The following is an 18,433-nucleotide window of genomic DNA, read 5'->3' on the forward strand; positions in this document are numbered from 1 at the left end:
CGCACCGTATTATAAGACGCACTGTCAATTTTTGTGAAAATTAAAAGTTTTTAAGTGCGCCTTATAGTCCGAAAAATACGGTATATGTGCATGTATATATCATATAAAAGTGATTGCAGTATTTGAGTAAAAGTATACCTTTATTGAGGATAAACTATATAATTAAAAAGAGATTGCTGAAGCTGGCGTTCCAGATGGTCCCATAAATGCTCAATTGACATTTCTGGGAACTCTTGCTGTATGTGGACGAGCATTATCCTGCTGAAAAATGCCAGTTGAAAGCCCTGCCATGAGAGGCAAAGAGTGTAGCTCCACAGCAGAGGTAGAACCTGAATTTGTTGCTAACAACGATATGGTTACAGTCCATTACAGTCCAGGTTTCTCACGATTTGTGAAACCACTGACAAAAAAGAGGTGATGGTGGCGGTCTAATGGATGGCCTTGATGGTGGGCATTTTCCCAAAATGACCATCATGCTCCTCTCGGTCCAGTGAACCCGGCAAATTATCTTTGAGTGCATCATAGAGGCGTATCTACTACCCACTACCCAACATTAGCCTTTGATAGCCTTTCTTTACTGCAGCAAGGGAAGCAGTGTCTAATCAAGCCACACCTGTAATCATTTATTTATTGCAGACATTTTTAAAAAAAGGCCTGTAAGAAGTACTGCATTGGATATCTCAGATTAGAGTATGTTATGCTATAAAATAAAAGCTGGATACATGGATTATGCATCCATGTGTTTTTGGCTGTGTGTCAGTACCATATTTTTTCCTTCTTACGTCGTTTAATCGTTTAATAATCATCAGAGTGCCTTTTAATTTAGTACGCCTTATGTATGAATTTTACCAGTCAGGTTGTAAAGAGCAGCTTTAGCTGCTAACCACGCTAAGCACTAACTCTTTCACTGTTCAGAGGCGAGTATATCGGCCTGTGGACTGCTGCTAACCCTGGCTAGCACTGCTGGAGCAGCATTAGCATTAACCACTAACAGCGCAAAGTCTTTCGAGATCTTTCGCCGTTCAGAGGGGAGTATATCAGCCTGTTGTCTGAGTGTTTACAGTGTTAAAACAAGCTACATGGGACGAATTGCTAACTAAGGGTTCCCCAGTGTTGCTCTGGCAGGTGGCATTTATGTCCCACTAGCATTAGCGGTTAGCCCAGCATTGAGACCTGCTAAATTAAAAGAGAAACTAGGTGAGACCCCTGTTCCTAACTAGTGTTGCATCATGTGCTTTATAATCCAGTGCGTCTTTCGTATGAAAATAGAGTAATTTATAGTGCGCCTTATAATGTGAAAAATACAATATAAAATTGTATTTATTAATCAAATATTGGTCCTGAAATAATGTCCCTTAAGTTCCCAAATATCCCTTTCTGTTTAAAGAAACCAAGTCATTATTGTTTGCACCCCACAGTTGTTGGTGTTCACAGTTTTAAGCAAGGCTTATTAGTGGTAAAAAAAAAAGAGAGAGAAGTGAAGAAAATTCAAGTGAATTCAGTGTGTTAATTACACAGTTAAAAAGGTTCTGCAGAATTTTGAAGGTGGTCGAAACAAACAAGCGGATTTAAATGTTCTGAAACTCCTAACCTCAAAAGACTCAAAACAGAAGCTGCATAATGCTCATGTCTCCTGGTAGGAAGAAAAAGTCTGTGGATTGGGAGAACTGAAAAGTTTTAAATAATAGCAAAAGTGTCTGGGATGAAAAAGCACAGAATTAAACACAGGAAATGAGGATAAAGTAGACTATGAAATCCCAAATGATGATATTTACCAAAGGGGGCTGTGCAACATTATATTGACCCAATGGATGAGCTTGAGAAGGGCTGGGATGTGATTGGCCATCCTACTCCTGTGCAGACACACAGATATGGCATCAGTAGTGTACATTCTTGAAGCAACGGTTCTTGCTCTGGTGGAAGTTCAGTATCTTACATGAACATGAGTGTTTTCCTTCCTCTTGCATCACATCATCATGCTTGTGAATATACTTGTGAATATTTTAAGAAAAAGGGGTTGGCTGCTGATCAGGCATGAATGGCCTTCTTCTTAATTCCCTTTGGCTTAAACCCTGTAGAAAATGTATAGACAGGTCTGTAGCAGGAAGTATATTCAGGTGATTGGAAGTACAGTACATGTGGGTGGCAGTCAGCAATGCTTTAAAGCAGGGGTCCACAATAGGCGACCCCTTTTTGTGCTCCCTATTTTCTTATAAGGGCATTTTTTTCCGACCCTGTTCCAATTCGCTAGCCTGGGCAGCGATTGTGTATTGGACCGCACCCTTAACAACACGGGTTCAATCCCGTGTGAGGAGCGGTGTGTTTATTAATAGATATTTTTTCCTTTCTTTTTGGGTTTACTTGCTTTGAGATCAACTGTTCTGCAATTGGGTTCAACAACCCTCTTGGCTGGAGAGCTACTTGTATGTAGCACTCAATCACAATAAACTTAATTTTCCAGAACAGATTTTTTTTTTTTTTTTGTGGCCACCACAAAATGACGTGGAAAATATCTGGTCTGCGTTCAAACTTTTTTGCAGACCCCTGCTTTAAAGAGTATCAGCAAAGATTGTTGAAATAAAATGATGCAGTATAGCAGATATTATGGTAAATGTAAAAATTATGCATTTGATTTGTAAGTAGTATTTTTTTAGCAGTGAAGTTGTTTTTTATGCGTTTCTAACATAATAATTGGCCTTCATTGAGGCAGATAAATAAACTAAATTGTAAGATATTTCAGACAAAAATTTAACTTTTTATGACAACTTCTCAGTTGAAAACATCCTCCTGGTTTTGGCATTACTAGTTATAGGGGGAATTCTATTGAGTCTAATGGGTAATTGCGCTTCTCAATTGATGTGAAAATAAAAGAGGATTGCCTGCATTAAAACACCCCCTGCAACTCTGACAGGGTTTGATAATGAGCTGATTAGTAGAATCAGGTGTTCTGGGTGAAGGAAAAGCTTTAAATGTGCCGGGCAGGACTGAGAAACACTGAAACAGAGTGAATGCCTCTGCAGTCTCTCATTTCTCTCTCTTCTCTCTGCAGGACTCCTACCATGGCGGGTGGACTGTTCTCCATAGACAGAGATTACTTCCAGGAGATCGGCACATATGATGCAGGAATGGACATCTGGGGAGGAGAGAACCTGGAGATTTCCTTTAGGGTGAGCTCACACTGCTATTCCACTGCACACAGCTCATCAGTCTGTGTGGGTCTGTGGGTGTGATTGTTTTTGTACATTCTCAAAATATGTCCTGACTCTGTAGAAAAACCTGAGGAAAACAGGAGTAAGCAAAAGAAGATAGGTCTGACTCTGGAAAGTGCTAAATATTTAATTGTTTAACATTTACTTTGCTGTTACTGAAAGGTTAAGCTTAGATTTGGTTTGCAGTTAAGGTCAGCAAAGGCTTGTTTCTCCAAAAATATATATATATATATATATATATATTTTCATTTTTCTATTGGCTTTCTATTGGTCCAATCATAGTAAAATGGTCCATCCAAAAGTGAAAATGCTCACCTGCCTCACTTTAAATGAGCATTGTTCCTACATTTGATATTTGATATCAATGCGTCGTACTATAAGTCGAACTGACTTAATCATTTTGATCACTTCAGTGTTACTGCTTATGTATTTCTTAGCAAGAAGAGCCCATTAATAAGAATGAGCATGTACATCATCTTAGTTTAATTTTATGTATGTAACATTTATTTGGGATGCTTTAAATATACTTATATATTCAATTATATAGGTTTTTAAGTGTGCAAATACATTTAAATGCTATTAGACAGCTCTGGAAAAACATTAAGAGAGCACTTCAGTTTCTAAATCAGTTTCTCTGATTTTGCTATTTATAGGTTTATGTTTGAGTAAAATAAACATTGTTGTTTTATTCTATAAACTACAGACAACCTTTCTCCCAAATTCCTAATAAAGGAGCATTTATTTGCAGAAAATGAGAAATTGATGAAATAACAAGTTCATATTCATAAAGTTTTAAGAGTTCAGAAATCAATATTTGGTGGAATAACCCTGGTTTTTAATCACAGTTTTCATGCATCTTGGCATGTTCTCCTCCACCAGTCTTACACACTGCTTTTGGATAACTTTACGCCACTCCTGGTGCAAAAATTTAAGCAGTTGAGCTTGGTTTGATGGCTTGTGATCATCCATCTTCCTCTTGATTATATTCCAGAGGTTTTCAATTTGGTAAAATCAAAGAAACTCATCATTTTTAAGTGCTCTTTTTTTTTTAGAGATGTATACACATCTGTACTAGGAATACATTATAGAATTACTAGGCATTACAATCCACAGTAGACAGAGCAGTGGAGTAATGATCATGACCAGCGATGTCTGGCTAGAAATGATTGTTTGAACTGAGAACTGACTCTGACTTAAATTACGTTTGCATTTAGTTCAAAGGGCCAAAACATATTTTGCAGGTCAGTGCAGTCTCTTTAGCTTTATGGGACATGGTAAATTTAATTGTTAATAGTTTATAGTTCCTAGCATTCGATATTTTGCCATATCAGTGGACATTGGTTGTATTTAGCCTGTTCTTCGTTGTGTATAAAACTTGTACATAAGCATTAACACAAATTGCACATATTTTAGAGAGGGACAGACATAATACAGGAGGTCTTTTTCCTCTTGAAGTCTAATAAAGTAGAATTACACCCCAGTAGATCATATTTTTCTGGCTTTTCCTGAGTTATATTGAGACTTGAGCACACTGCCAGTGCTGCAGCTATAATTTTTCATGAGAAAGAGGAAATGAGAAAATATACTCCTTATTTATTCCATGCACATAAGATGTTTATGACTGAGATCCAAGACAATATTTCTTCTCAGTGAATCTGTCTGCAGGTAATGTATCATTTTCATTGGATATGTCTTGGATAATTTGCAGAAGGAATCATATTAATATGATATTTCATTGGCGCATAGGCACTGCTAATTTCATTCCTTGGCTGGACTGAATTATGTGAGTGCCTGCTTGAAAGAAAAACATCATTTGTATTAGAAATGTAAAACTAAAGTGCTTATTAGATACAGTGTAATGAATGTATGTGATTCTCTGAAAATGCAGAGCAGATAAAAGAGAAATCAATTAAACTGTTCAAAAGTGTGTTTAATTCGTTTTTTTTATTATTGAGATTGAGTACCATTCATACAGTGTGTATTTGTGATATGGGAAACTGTCAGAACATAGCAATACATTAGAAAGTGAAAACAAAGTGAAGATCTTATTGCCATGCCAATAAACCCTCACCATAACAACGATGCCACGTACACACACAACATAAATGAGACAGATAACGACAATGAATTCATGAAATACATAATAATAGGAAGGAAAATACAAAACATCAAACGTTCTCTGTCCTCAGAGTTGAAAGACCAGAAAAAAAAATGGGCAGCACAGCGAATTCATGCAAATCACAATTTATAAACATTACATTTCTTAATATTACATTTCCATATTGCTTTCTGTTTCATGGAAGAGAAAGCGGAGAAGAAAAGAATGTGTTGTTCATATTAACCAGGTCCTGAGGGGGTGAACTACAACTTCAGATGCTTCTCATTTTTGTAGCCTTCAGTTTTTAGCCAGTGGGGAGAATCTGAGAAGACCCAAGCTGTGAGGAAGCTCAGCGTTCTTCAGATTCTGTAAATTCTCAGATGAGATGAACAATATGTAGAATAGGGCTGGGGCGACGCGTCGACATAATCGACGTCATCGATTACGAAAATACATCGATTTGCATAACGTGCGTCGGCGCGTCGTAAACATGGCGGCGCCTGTGGAGAGCATTAGAGGTTAGATCGGGCCCAAAAATTCCGAACCGACCCAGCCCGAGCCCGTGCACGTTCTGCTCTAGCCCGACCCGACCTGAACCATAAACTGGCTGTTTTCGGGCTGTTTGAATGAGCGAAATATGATCAGAATTATGTTAATTAACACGGTAACATAGAAGCATAGAACTATTATTTAATTAAAATGATTTTTAAGAACAGCTAAACACAGTTCTGCAAGTCAAACGTGGAGGAGTTCACGTGCAAGAGAGAGAGAGAGAGAGAGAGAGACACACACACACAAACAGAGAGAGAGAGATTTGCGTGTTCTGGTGAGAGCTACTCACAGGTGAAGGTTCTCTTTGATCTCCTCGTGCTCATATTCTAGTCCCACACATAAGTCTGCAGCTCCCTCAGAGTTTTCTGTCGTATTTTGCGGCTAGCGCGAGCGCTTACAACTGACACCGCGGACCGCGGGGTGCCGCCGCGCTTGTGCCGAATCCGACTCCCTGCTGAATCCGACTCCCGCTTCGCGGACAGAATCGGCACAACACACCCGCTGTAGAACTGCGGTAGTGAAAACAGCGCTTATAAATAAATTAGTTTAGTTTCACTTTCAGTTTTCATTATTTTCGTTTTTTTTTTTTTAATAAAAATATAATTAAAAAACAGACGCCTACATCTCGGACTATTTTCTGGAGCCCGGGTCATGTCTGGTTCGGGCAGAGAATCTAAGCTCTAGAGAGCATGGACTCCGGAGAGCAATCTCCAGCTACAAAAAAAACGCCAGCGGGCATCTAAAGTTTGGGAGCATTTCATGCAAAAGGGCAACAATGTGGTCCTCTGCCATATGTGCAAAAGGAGCACTTGAAGCGCAAACATCCAGGAGCACTATGTCAACAGGGTCACACAGTAAGTTACCGTTTACATCAGGGTCTCCGCGGGTGTCCTTAAAAAGACTTAAGGCTGTCTACCAAAGGTTTTAAACCTGCCACAGGCAGAAATTATACAGTTTTGGTTTATATTTGTGCATGGCATTTCGCAGTTTCCAGAAACAGTAGCATTATTCATAAGTTCAGGTGCTGCCTTAAGTTATTTTAGCTAGCGCCGTCGGCGCTGCGGTGTTACACCGTTTTCTGTCACTGTCGGAATTTTGTGACCAGTGCTCACGGTTATGAGCATTCATTGGCAAAACGGAAGCTTTCTATACCTACACCTTACCCTCAGCCCTAAACTGAACCGTTTTGGCCAGTCGGGGTTAACATTAGAAACGAACACGTTTCGAATCGGCCAGTGCACCGGTCTGCTGAGAACTACTTGCCCGTGGTCACAAAATCTAGCGGTCACAGAAAACAGTGCAACACACGGTTGTGGTGTATGGGAGCTTATCCATTTTTAGCGTTATAGATCTAAACGTGTTGTACATGTAAGTGATTATAAGTGTGGGGTTTGGTTTAGTAGGCTTGTGTTGTTGTTGTTGTTGTTATTATATATAAATATAGTAATTTATCGTTTGCTTTAAAACGTAAAATAATAATTATTTAAATATGTTTCTCAATAAATAGATTAGTCGACTAATCGAAAAAAATAATCGTTAGAATAATCGTTTAAAAAATAATCGTTAGGGACAGCCCTAATGTAGAACGCTTCATATTTTATGTGATCTGGGGATTTGATTGGTCCAGAGGACTTAGGCCCTGTCGCTAAAGAGCTGCAAATGGGTTTACCTCAGTTCTGGAACAATATTCTTATAAACATGTGGATTGGACGAGTATGAAGACAGGAATAGCTTAATAGCTTTATAGCAGTACCAAATTATCTGTTAAACATGGTGGAGGCAGTGTCACAGCATATGGAGATGTAAGGGTAATAATGAACCTAGGCCAGTGGTGTTAATTAATAGTGTGACAGCAGATAGAAGTAAATGCATAGAATTGTATAGAATTTAGCATCACAGTACAGATTAATATAAAATGAATAAATGAATGAATGAATGAACACTGAAATCAACCCAAGAGGCAAAGGAATGGAATGTTCTTGAAGGTAGGAGTCTTGACCTCAACCTAGTTAAGCAGCTTTTAAGAATTACCGTAAGTCAAAACTTTCCACAAAAAAGAAGCAACTGAAGACTTTCACAGCCTTGGCAGAGGATTTATTTTGCTGATTTCCAAGGGTTTAAGGCTTAGTTTGTCTTTTATCCGAGTCTTAGAGAGTTTAGAGCGCCTATGTTTCAATAAAATATTGATATTTTACTCCCCCTATTGTTAATGTATCATAAACTAAACAATACATTAGATTGCAATAATGATATTTGGTCCAACCCTAATACTCACACACATCAGGGCAATTTAGAGTAAGCAATAAGCAGAATTTTGTCAAAAACACCATTGTAATGGCTGCGCCAGTGGGCGAATGCTCCCTAAGGGAGAGATGCTAATGTGTGGATAGCTATTGTATTCTTTGCACTATAAGCCACAACAAAAATGCTTTAATTTTCCCAAAAATAGTCAGTGTGCCTTATAATCTGGTGCGGCTTATGTATAAACTTTACCAATCAGGTATTAAGGAGTAGTAAAGCCACTCCGCTAAAGCCCAGCATTATAAAGGAGTTTCAGTTTAGTTCTCCAGCACCGAGACTCAAAACTGGAGCAGTGTTAGCATAAACAGCTAAATACGTCCTAATTGATAGCTTTTTTGCTGTTCAGAGGTGAGTATATCAGACTGTAGTCTGTGTGTTTACCCTGTTAAAACAAGCTACGTGGGACAAACCACTAGCTAATATTGCCCTGGCTTACCGGAACATTCAGGGTTCCTCAGTGTAGCTCTGTCAGGCAGCATTAGCTGCTAACCACGGCTAGCCTTAGTGGAAATCTGCAAATCTTAGCTTACTGTAAATAAACGGAAGCGCTTTACTCACCCAAATAAACAGTTTTTAGGAGATAAATCTGTTTAGATTTACATCTAGCACTTGTCTGGCTTTAAAAGAAAAGGTTTTTTTTTTTTGAGAATTATGTTGTTATTTACTTACCTCAGCTTAGCTTTAAGCATGGGCGAGGTCTGCTAAATTAGAAGGAAAACATGGCGACATCCCTGTTTCTCACTAGTGTCACGTAATGCGCCTTATTATTATTATAAGTATTATTATAGTATTATTATTAACATTCTAGTGTTCGTGCACCTCATCTAAGGCACTTAAAGTGACCGTTACACCACGCACACACACAGGAAGTACATGAAAACTCCACACAGATTGCACAAAATCCCAGTTCTGAGTGGGGATCATGATAATCACTAAGCCACCATGCTACCCACCACTGCTTTTCTTCTAATTACATTTCTTTGAGGCTGCTTTACGATATCAGTTGTTAAAATATTCTAAACAAATACATTTAAAATAATTAAATTCCACTTAGATTAATCAACTGTGGTGTATTTAGCAGATGCCCTTATCCAGAGCGACTGACAAAAGTGCTTTGCTGATTACGTCAAAAATACCCATAGCTAGATTGTAGAGACTAGAATCAGAAACATACATCAAGCTTTGCTAATCTTTAGACACATAGGATAAAAATGTTAGTTTAGGAAAACAAAGCTTCTCGTTGTGTGAACACTATTACAGATTGTAAAAAGAATTTTAATATTGCCTTCCCCTGCTTCTGACTTCATGGTTAAAGATTAGCCTGTATCATTATGATCATAATGATAATGTCTTGTTTTATAACCAGTAATTGTTTAGAGGAGTGGAGTTATTTGCATATTCCAGGCTTCTGTGATATCAGTATTGCAAAGGCTGATATGATAATAATAATAACTAGCGATCAGTGTTCTGCAGACGTGCTTCAGATCCTGTTTCTGTTTCTGTTGGTGTAGTGTTTCTGAGCTGTGTGGATGGACGGAGCTGAGCAGGGAGATTGCCTGTGACTGTGTGAAGTGTGACAGGGTGTGTTTTGATGGTGGCAGCAGTAAGGGCTATTGGTCTGTAATCATTCTAGCGAGTGGCTTTGGGGGGATTGTTTTCTGCAGGAGTAATTACACAACTGAAGAGTAGTACGGGCAGTGAATGAAGCCAGTTTCTGCTTTAAAGTGACTGAAACTGGGAGATAACCGTCGGTGTTTATCGGTGGGAATCAGGCTGATTTCTTAAGTTCCTCTTTTTTAGAATAGACCAGTTCACTCTTGGTGTGTCGTGACGGTTAACTGTTTCCGTTGCAAACCGAATGTGTGAAAGTGTGACTACAGTCTGGAAAAAATATCTATAATTTAGAGATACAGAATCAGAGAAACCACGCATTCAGAACTTACAGTACTACCAGCTTCTGCAGTACCAGGTTGCCTAAAGCTTCCAAAAATCTTAGTTGGTTGCTGTGGTGTTGCTATGTGGTTGCCATGGTGTTGTTAATTAGTTACTAGATTGTCACTGACATGTTGCTAAGTGATTGGCATGGCATTTAAGGTGGCTGCTATGGTGTTGGTAAGTGATTACAAGATTGTCACTGAGAGAGTTGCTAAGTGATTGCATGGTATTCATTCTGACTGCTATGGTGTTGCTAAGTGGTTGCCATAACATTGCTGTGTGGTTGTCATGGTGTTGCCAAGTGGTTGCTAGATTGTCACTGAGAGAGTTGCTAAGTGGTTGGCATGCTATTCTAGGTGGCTGCTATGGTGTTGTTAAATGGTTGCTATAACATTGCTGTGTGGTTGTCATGGTGTTGCTAAGTGGTTGCTAGATTGTCACTGACATGTTGTTTAGACATGTTGGCATGGTACTCTAGGTGGCGGCTATGGGGTTGCTAAGTGGTTACTAGATTTTCACTGATAGAGTAAAAAACTGTGTATGTAAAAAACACATTGTACTTCCAGACTCAACGATCTAAAGTTGAAAGACTATTTAAAAAAAATGCAGGAATAGATTTAAAATTTAAAAAAGAAAGAAGAAGAAAATAGAAAAATCTGATCGTTCTTTTGAAATAACCGGATGATAATATTCTTTTTGTTTTTAATGCTTAACCTTAAATATACACTTACTGACTGACATTTATAAACTGACATTTGCAGGAAAAAAATGGAAACTGTGGGAAAGGTATATTTTTTATTTTTGTTCCTTAGTAACATCCACATAGTCAAACATCACACACATGGTTTAAACATATTCTTGGATGTAATCTAATCTAATGTATTTCTTTTCTGTGTGTGTGTGTGTGTGTGTGTGTTTCAGATTTGGCAGTGTGGTGGGACTTTAGAGATTGTGACGTGTTCTCACGTGGGTCACGTGTTCCGTAAAGCCACGCCGTACACGTTCCCCGGAGGGACAGGACAGATTATCAACAAAAACAACAGACGCCTCGCCGAGGTCTGGATGGACGAGTTCAAAAACTTCTTCTACATCATCTCCCCTGGTCAGTCCCACACATGTACACACACACACACATGCTCTCGCTCTCTCTCTCTCTATCTCCCCTCTCTCTCTCTATCTCCCCTCTCTCTCTCTCTCTCTCTCTCTCTCTCTCGTATTTGTATTGCCAGTGCTCTTGGGTGGAAGGGCATTATTGACTCAGAGATGGAGCATAATGGATATTAATGTCACTGTCAATATTTCCCATTGCAGCCCAGAGCTCTGGGGCTTGTGTGTGTGTGTACACACATTTGGAAGAGATTGAGAATGACTCTGCTGGAGGGAAAACTACTCTTTTTCAAACGTTTGAGGCGATTATAAAAAAATACTTTTGCACACTTTTATCCATAAACATACATAACATAGAAAACACGAGCAGCAGCTGTTTAAAAAGCTCACTAGTTTAAGTGCTTTGGCACATTTATATAGATATAGAAAGAGGTGTGTTAAAAACATTGTGAGTAAGTCTATTAGAGATTATTTAATATGATGTGAGGCCATTATGTATAAGCTACTGTAGCCTCATAGGTCTGGTGCAAAGCTAAAGAAGCAGATTGTATGAAAATAGACCACAAAATAGACGTTCATTGATAGTGCACCTTATTATACAGTGCGCTTTATAGTCCGAAGGATACTGTATGTTTTAAGCCGATCTGTTATAATTTGGTTAATGAAACAACTTTAAATGTATTTGTGTGTATTAAGGAGTGACGAAGGTGGACTACGGGGACATAGCGACCAGGGCGTCTCTGAGACAGAAGCTGCAGTGCAAGCCTTTCTCCTGGTACCTTGAGAACGTCTATCCTGACTCACAGATCCCACGCCACTACTACTCCCTTGGAGAGGTAACACACACACACACATTCAGAGTTTCTCTAAATCAGCACAGGATTCATTTAGGTCCTTAAATACATTTGCAACCAACAGGCAGGTTTACTTACGAAAATATATGTACATATATAGAAATTCATAGTGTTCGTTTAACTATTTAGTAAAGAGCAATTTTGAACAATAGTAGAATGAATAGTTCATTATTTTGTTATTTTATAATCATGTGGTTTTGAATATGTGAACAAGCAATGTTTATAATGCCAGACATCAGACATTAAGCAAAGCTACAGAAAAATATAAAACAGAGCTGTGTATCGCAATACTACAGTTGAATGGATGGCCGTTTTGTTCAGGGTAATTGGTGCTAGATTTTGTTTTATAGATTAATCTGTATAATTTTACCCCTTAGACCTTATTTGTAAGCCCACAGTTCAGTTCTTCTATCTGAAAAATTCATTAAAGGAATAATTTGCGATCATTTTCATAAGCTTTAAAATTGGACCCCACAATTCTTTGTTGAACAAAAAAAAGTTGTGAAAGAATGAAGAATAGTATCTGCATAAAGATTAAAAACTAATTTATACACTTGGAGTTCAGAGTATTAAATTACACACTTAATACACAGTTTTGGCATAATAATTGAGCTGAATGAGCTGCAGCACATCGTGAAGGAAAAGCAGCAACTATTGTTCAAACTATTCTATTTTAATCTCCTGAAGACACTGAGATTAAAATACCAAGAGTCTTCAGACCTATCCTTAAAGATAAATGTGATACTTAGAAGAATCTATTGTATAAAACATATTCTGGTTTGTTTAACACTTTCTGTTTACAGAATAATTATGTACATATTCCTGTATAGCTTTAATATTAAATGTATTCAACATTAAATATACAATGTGAAAAAATCATGGAAAAATCATAAAAAGGAAGAAAACGCTTTAAATGAGAAGAAGTGTGTCTAAACTTTTGACTGGTACTGTATGTATATATTGTAGATCATAAAAATCCTTTGGGCTGGGGGCACCGAGTGGTCCAGTGGTTTAAAGTGCTGCCACTATGAGCAGGAGGCCGCCGGTTTGAACCCCAGCTCATGCAGCTTTGCCATCAAGCTCTAGGTGCTCAGAGGGAGCACAATTGGCCCTGCTCCCTCCGGGTGGGTTGTACTGTATCTCTCTCCACATCACTCTTAAGGTGATGTCCGCAGCACAGGGCGTCTGTGAGCTGATGTATCAGAACCGAGCCTCTGCGCTTTCCTCCGAGCGCGCTGTGATGCTGCTCGGTAATACTCCATCAGCAGCAGCTAGAAAAGAAGCGGTGGCTGACTACACATGTGTCGGAGGAGGCATGTGTTAGTCTTCACCTTCCTGGTGTGTTGGGGGTACTAGTGATAGGGGGCAGTTCTAATGAGTGGGTTGGGTATTTGGCCGTGTAAATGTTCCTTTGGGCTTCTCCTAACGCCTAGGATGCCCTTGTAATTCCTTACTACTTACACCACAAATATATAGCATAATTAATCAACCAAATTAATTAGTTTAGATAGCTTTTATGCTAGTTGTATGCAATAACTAAATGTTACAGTTTCCGCATATTAATTTCTCATTGTAAATCTGCAGCATTTTCACACGGTCCTGTTTAAAGTGTCCACATGCGAGTGTGTTTAAGTGTATGTATGGAAAAAGAAAGAGATATATACTGTTTATGGTGTATGGTATGGGTAGTGTCGGGTTCTGGATATCACTTTATTGATTGGGTCACTTGTCTTGTTATTTCTGTTAGGAAATGAGATATTTATATTCACACAGTTTCCTCTCTATTTCTCTCTCTCTCTCTCTCACTCTCTCTCTCTCTCTCTCTCTGATGAATAAAACATGCATGTTGTCTCTGATGTCTGACACACCATTCCCTGTAAGTGTGTCCGTTTCTCTGACAGCTGACACTCGTTCGTCCCCTGTCTGTCCGTCTCTCTGATGTTTCCTGTTGGTCTGTGATGTCAAAGACTCTCTTTGAGCTCGGTGTCGGCTCTGAGACTGCCATGTTGGCACGCCAGGCAGGAAGGACACAGTAGGAGCAGAACCATGTTCAGAGGAAGTGATGTCCAGTGATGTGTTTAACCTTCAGCAATTGTAGTTATTAGTGGTGACAAAAAACCTGGTGTAAATTCACATCAAAGCAATAAGCTGTGTGGAGGCCTGGTGATCCTGATGAAATACAGTGTGATGTATTACATCAGTCATAATTTATCATGACTAAATATGTTATAATTTAATTATAGAATATTAGATCCAGCCTATCGGTGGTATAAAGTAGTTACAAAGCAGCACAGACGGAATATTCAGATACCTTTCTGTAATATCAGCTGACAATATACACTGACAAGCCGAAAGTATGTGAATTGACCATGATGTATTAAATCAGGGGACAGCTTATTAGTTGTGAGGTGTTATCTTGTGAGTGTGGTGGAACATTGGTTCAGTCCATTTCTGTTGTGAAGTTGTTTGAGTATTTGACATTGCTCAAGCTACAGTGTGAACAGGGATGTATACTAAAATTTGAATATGATTAAAAAGTTACTTTATTTCAGTAATTCAGTTAAAACTCATATATTATATAGATGTATCTATATAATTTTATTTGTTTATGATTGTTGTTTACAGCCAATAAAAACCTAAAATTCAGTGTCTCAGACAGTTAGAATATTATATAAAAGCAGTTGTTACTTTTGGTAGTGTGGGCAGTGTGCCAAATCCTGCTGGAAAATAAAATCCGCATCTCCATAAAAGTCATCAGCAGAGGGAAGCATGAAATGCTGTAAGATTTTGTGGGAAAACACTGCACTGACTTTAGACTTGATGTAACACAGTGGATCAACACCAGCAGATGACATGTCTCTCCAAACCATCACTGTCTCTCCACTCTTCCTCCAGATTCTGGTTCCTTGATTCCCAAATGAAATGTTAAATTTACTGATGGTTAGTGATGGTTTAGAGAGACATGTTGATCCACTGTGTTATATCAAGTTCAAAGCTAGTGCAGTGTTTTCCCGGAAAATCTTACAGAAATAAACGCTTAAAATAGATCAGTCTATGTGTGGAACTCATCTATATAATTTGAGTTTTACATTTTGAACTGAATTTCTGAAAAAAAAAAAGAATAATATTAATAATATTTTATTTTTTTTAGATGCACTAGTATAGTAGTAGGTAATGTTTATGACTAGCAGCGACCACCCCACATTAATTTAACAGGATTATGATCTTGTCATGTAGCATGCTCAACCTCTTCAGCTTCAGGTTTTGGTGTTCTCACATTTTTCTCAAATACCCTCTGATACAGTATGGTTATTATAGCAGTTTCTATGGTGCAGCCTTAAACCATAACCTTCAAAGCAAACTTCAAACTTTTAAAATTCTTCAATTGTAATTGGGGCTGCACGATATATCGTTTAAGCATCATCATCGCGATGTGCGCATGCACGATTGTCACGTGCAATGTTACACAAGTTGGGTTGGGGCGGGGCTGATGATGTCACACCCTGCATTGTTTAATATCGCGATATTATCGCCGAAAGAAACAACAATGCGATGTCAAGTTTTTCCAATATTGTGCAGCCCTACTTGTAATGAATTTAATGGACTGTGGAACGGCTAATTTCTATTTGATCTTTTTAAAGTCTCTGGACTCCTCTTCATCAGAGAGCTCTTTAGATCTGGCCATGGTGATCTTCCTTCCTTTAACTGTCAACAGCAAACTAATGTCTGAGCTTTAAATGAGACAGGCTCTAACCATGTCTGACCATGTTCTAATTATCTTTAATCTTTAATTCAGACATTTAGTAGTAAAAGTAGTAAAATATGTGGGGTATCCTAATGTGCTAATATCCTAATATCCTAATGTGGGTTAGTAAACTTGGTTATAACACTAGTTAGGTTTAAAATATTTGATATGCTATTGACATTTTTGAGTGAATGCATTTATCATGATTTATCCTCCAGTGATGCTACTCACTCATTCATGCTAAAGCTGTGTGTGTGTGTGTGTTTGAGTGTGTTCGATTGGCACAGTTGTGTCTCAGCTAGTCGATACTACCCCCTACCATCTGATAAGCTCTGGGTAATTACCCGTGTTCACATGTTTGACACAGAGCCACAGTTGTGCGCGAGTTTATATTCATGCATGGGTCTGTGTGTGAATGTGTGTGTATATGTATGTAAGTGTGTGTGTATGTGCCTGTGTGTGTGCGTGTGTGTGTGTGCGCAGTGGTGCTCCAAAAACATAATTAGCTGAACTGCCAACAACACTGCAGTAAAAGTGTGTAAGCTGAAGCTCCGTTATGATGTGGGGGAAAAGCGCCTCATTACACTAAATCTTTTTTAAAACGCGGCTAACCACTTTGAAGCTGTTTCGCTAATTACCAAATAACATGGGACTGTAACGGAGATGACAGCAGCTAGCTAACTGCTCTGCTCGCTGGGTTCATTCACCTAAGTGGAAGGTTTAAAACTCCCTCTCTCCGTGAGCTCGGGCTTAGCTGCATAATGGCGCTGATAATAGAAGTAATAGCAGAACTGCCACCTCATGTCAACTCAGCAGAATATAACCTGCCTCATTTAGTGTGTGTGTGTTTGTTTGTGTGTGTGTGTGTGTGTGTGTGTGTGTAGGTGTGTAAAATGCGTCACGCTTCCAGCACTGTCAGTTAAACTGCATGGATTTTAGAATGTTTGAGAATGTCTAAAATATAAGGCATTATGAAACCTTCATAAAGTTTGTATAAAGTCACTTAATTGTACTTAACAACATCATAACATTATGTACAACTATTTGAGTTACTATACAAGCTTGTGACTGATGTTATATGCTATATAATGTATTATAAGTACATTCTAAATGATTATAAATACAAGGTTCATCTGAAGTGTTACCGACTATAATAATTTAAAAATCATTTATTTACTGTTCATTTACAATTATTTATTATGACTTTTATTATTACATAATTGAATCTCTGTGTTTTGTGTGTATAACTAACTCTCTCTGGCAATAATATACTTAAATATCAGTACATCAGTGCCAATTTCTCACATCGTAGCACTCCCTCTTATCTATTATTATATAATTACGCACTAATAAAGGCCATAAAATGTTTAACTCTCAATATATATTATGCCACAGTTAGTTCCGACCCTGCAATGTAATTGGCTGAAAGGTGTTCTATGAGTGCGGATATCAGCCGGTAATTCGCTGTAACCGAAGCTCTCCATAAATTACTCCGCCACATACTGGTAACCTAGCAACAATGCAGCACTTACAAGCCAAACAGCGCAGCTACCAACTGAGCAGCAATTGAACTATTTTAACTCAAGAAGTGTTTATAACCCAACAGCAGTGCCAATACAATATTACATGTTATAGCACTACCCTTCTTGTGTATTTTTTCTTAAGTCAATGCAAAGTGAATAAATCATATTGCAATGTCTAATCCAGTGTTTACAAAAAATTACAAAAAGTACAAAAAATAGTATCATATATTATAATAGTTTTTTTTTTTAATTCCACATAATTAAGGATATATCATTTGTATAGTATGCATCTAATCTTCAGTATGTTTTATATGTGCAGATTCGTAATGTGGAGACCAACCAGTGTCTGGACAACATGGCTAGAAAGGAGAATGAGAAAGTGGGAATCTTCAACTGTCATGGCATGGGGGGCAACCAGGTGGGTTTTCACCCTCAGAGAGTTTTGAGTGGCAAATGGCGGGTATTTCAGCTTAACAATGTGCTGTAGAATGCATTTATTATTAGGTTTTACTTCTTTGTTCATGTAGTGTATGTGCTCACTGTAAACCAATGGTACACCAGAGCTGCATGAAGAGTCTCATATTTATTGCTATGGTAATTAGAGTTTCTGCAAACTCTGAACACATTACGGGCTGTAATGGATTAAATTACATTACAAGCGCACTGCAGCAGTTTAATTAGATCGGTGGGTATGAAGCCTAATGTTAGTGGAGCACTGGGCTTTGCTGAGGGGATTTGAACCCAGGCCTGACATATAAAGTGGCAGCAAATAACTTGCCCTCTACTCTACCTCTAACTCTATTAATCTGTAAAACCACCTGCAGTGTTATTCTCTCTCCTTATTCTCACTATGTAGAGTGACTTATATTGTGAATTAGATCATCAATTTGATAATAACGAATATAAACTGACATTCCAAAATCAGATCAGTATGGACATTTATTTTAAAGTGTTACCTCATGTAACTGCTTGGGAATGTCCTCACCTACAGCTCTGGAAAAAATTAAAAGACCACTTTAGTTTCTGAGTCAGTTTCTCTGATTTTGCCATTTATAGGTATATGTTGGAATAAAATGTACATTGTTGTTTTATTCTATGAACTACGAACA

At 38.2% G+C, this 18,433-nt stretch overlaps 1 protein-coding gene across 1 annotated transcript in view; it reads left to right on the forward strand.

Annotated features, from left to right (window-relative positions):
* Nucleotides 1-18,433, forward strand: part of galnt1 (UDP-N-acetyl-alpha-D-galactosamine:polypeptide N-acetylgalactosaminyltransferase 1) — a 218,950-nt gene that overhangs the window by 187,860 nt on the left and 12,657 nt on the right. Inside the window, exons 9-12 of the mRNA XM_049464310.1 lie at nucleotides 3,050-3,167; nucleotides 11,017-11,197; nucleotides 11,899-12,038; nucleotides 17,644-17,742. Of these exons, the coding sequence (XP_049320267.1) occupies nucleotides 3,050-3,167; nucleotides 11,017-11,197; nucleotides 11,899-12,038; nucleotides 17,644-17,742 (538 nt within the window). The remainder of the gene's footprint in view (nucleotides 1-3,049; nucleotides 3,168-11,016; nucleotides 11,198-11,898; nucleotides 12,039-17,643; nucleotides 17,743-18,433) is intronic.

This window comes from Astyanax mexicanus, chromosome 1 (assembly GCF_023375975.1).
Source record: "Astyanax mexicanus isolate ESR-SI-001 chromosome 1, AstMex3_surface, whole genome shotgun sequence".
NCBI lineage: Eukaryota > Metazoa > Chordata > Actinopteri > Characiformes > Acestrorhamphidae > Astyanax > Astyanax mexicanus.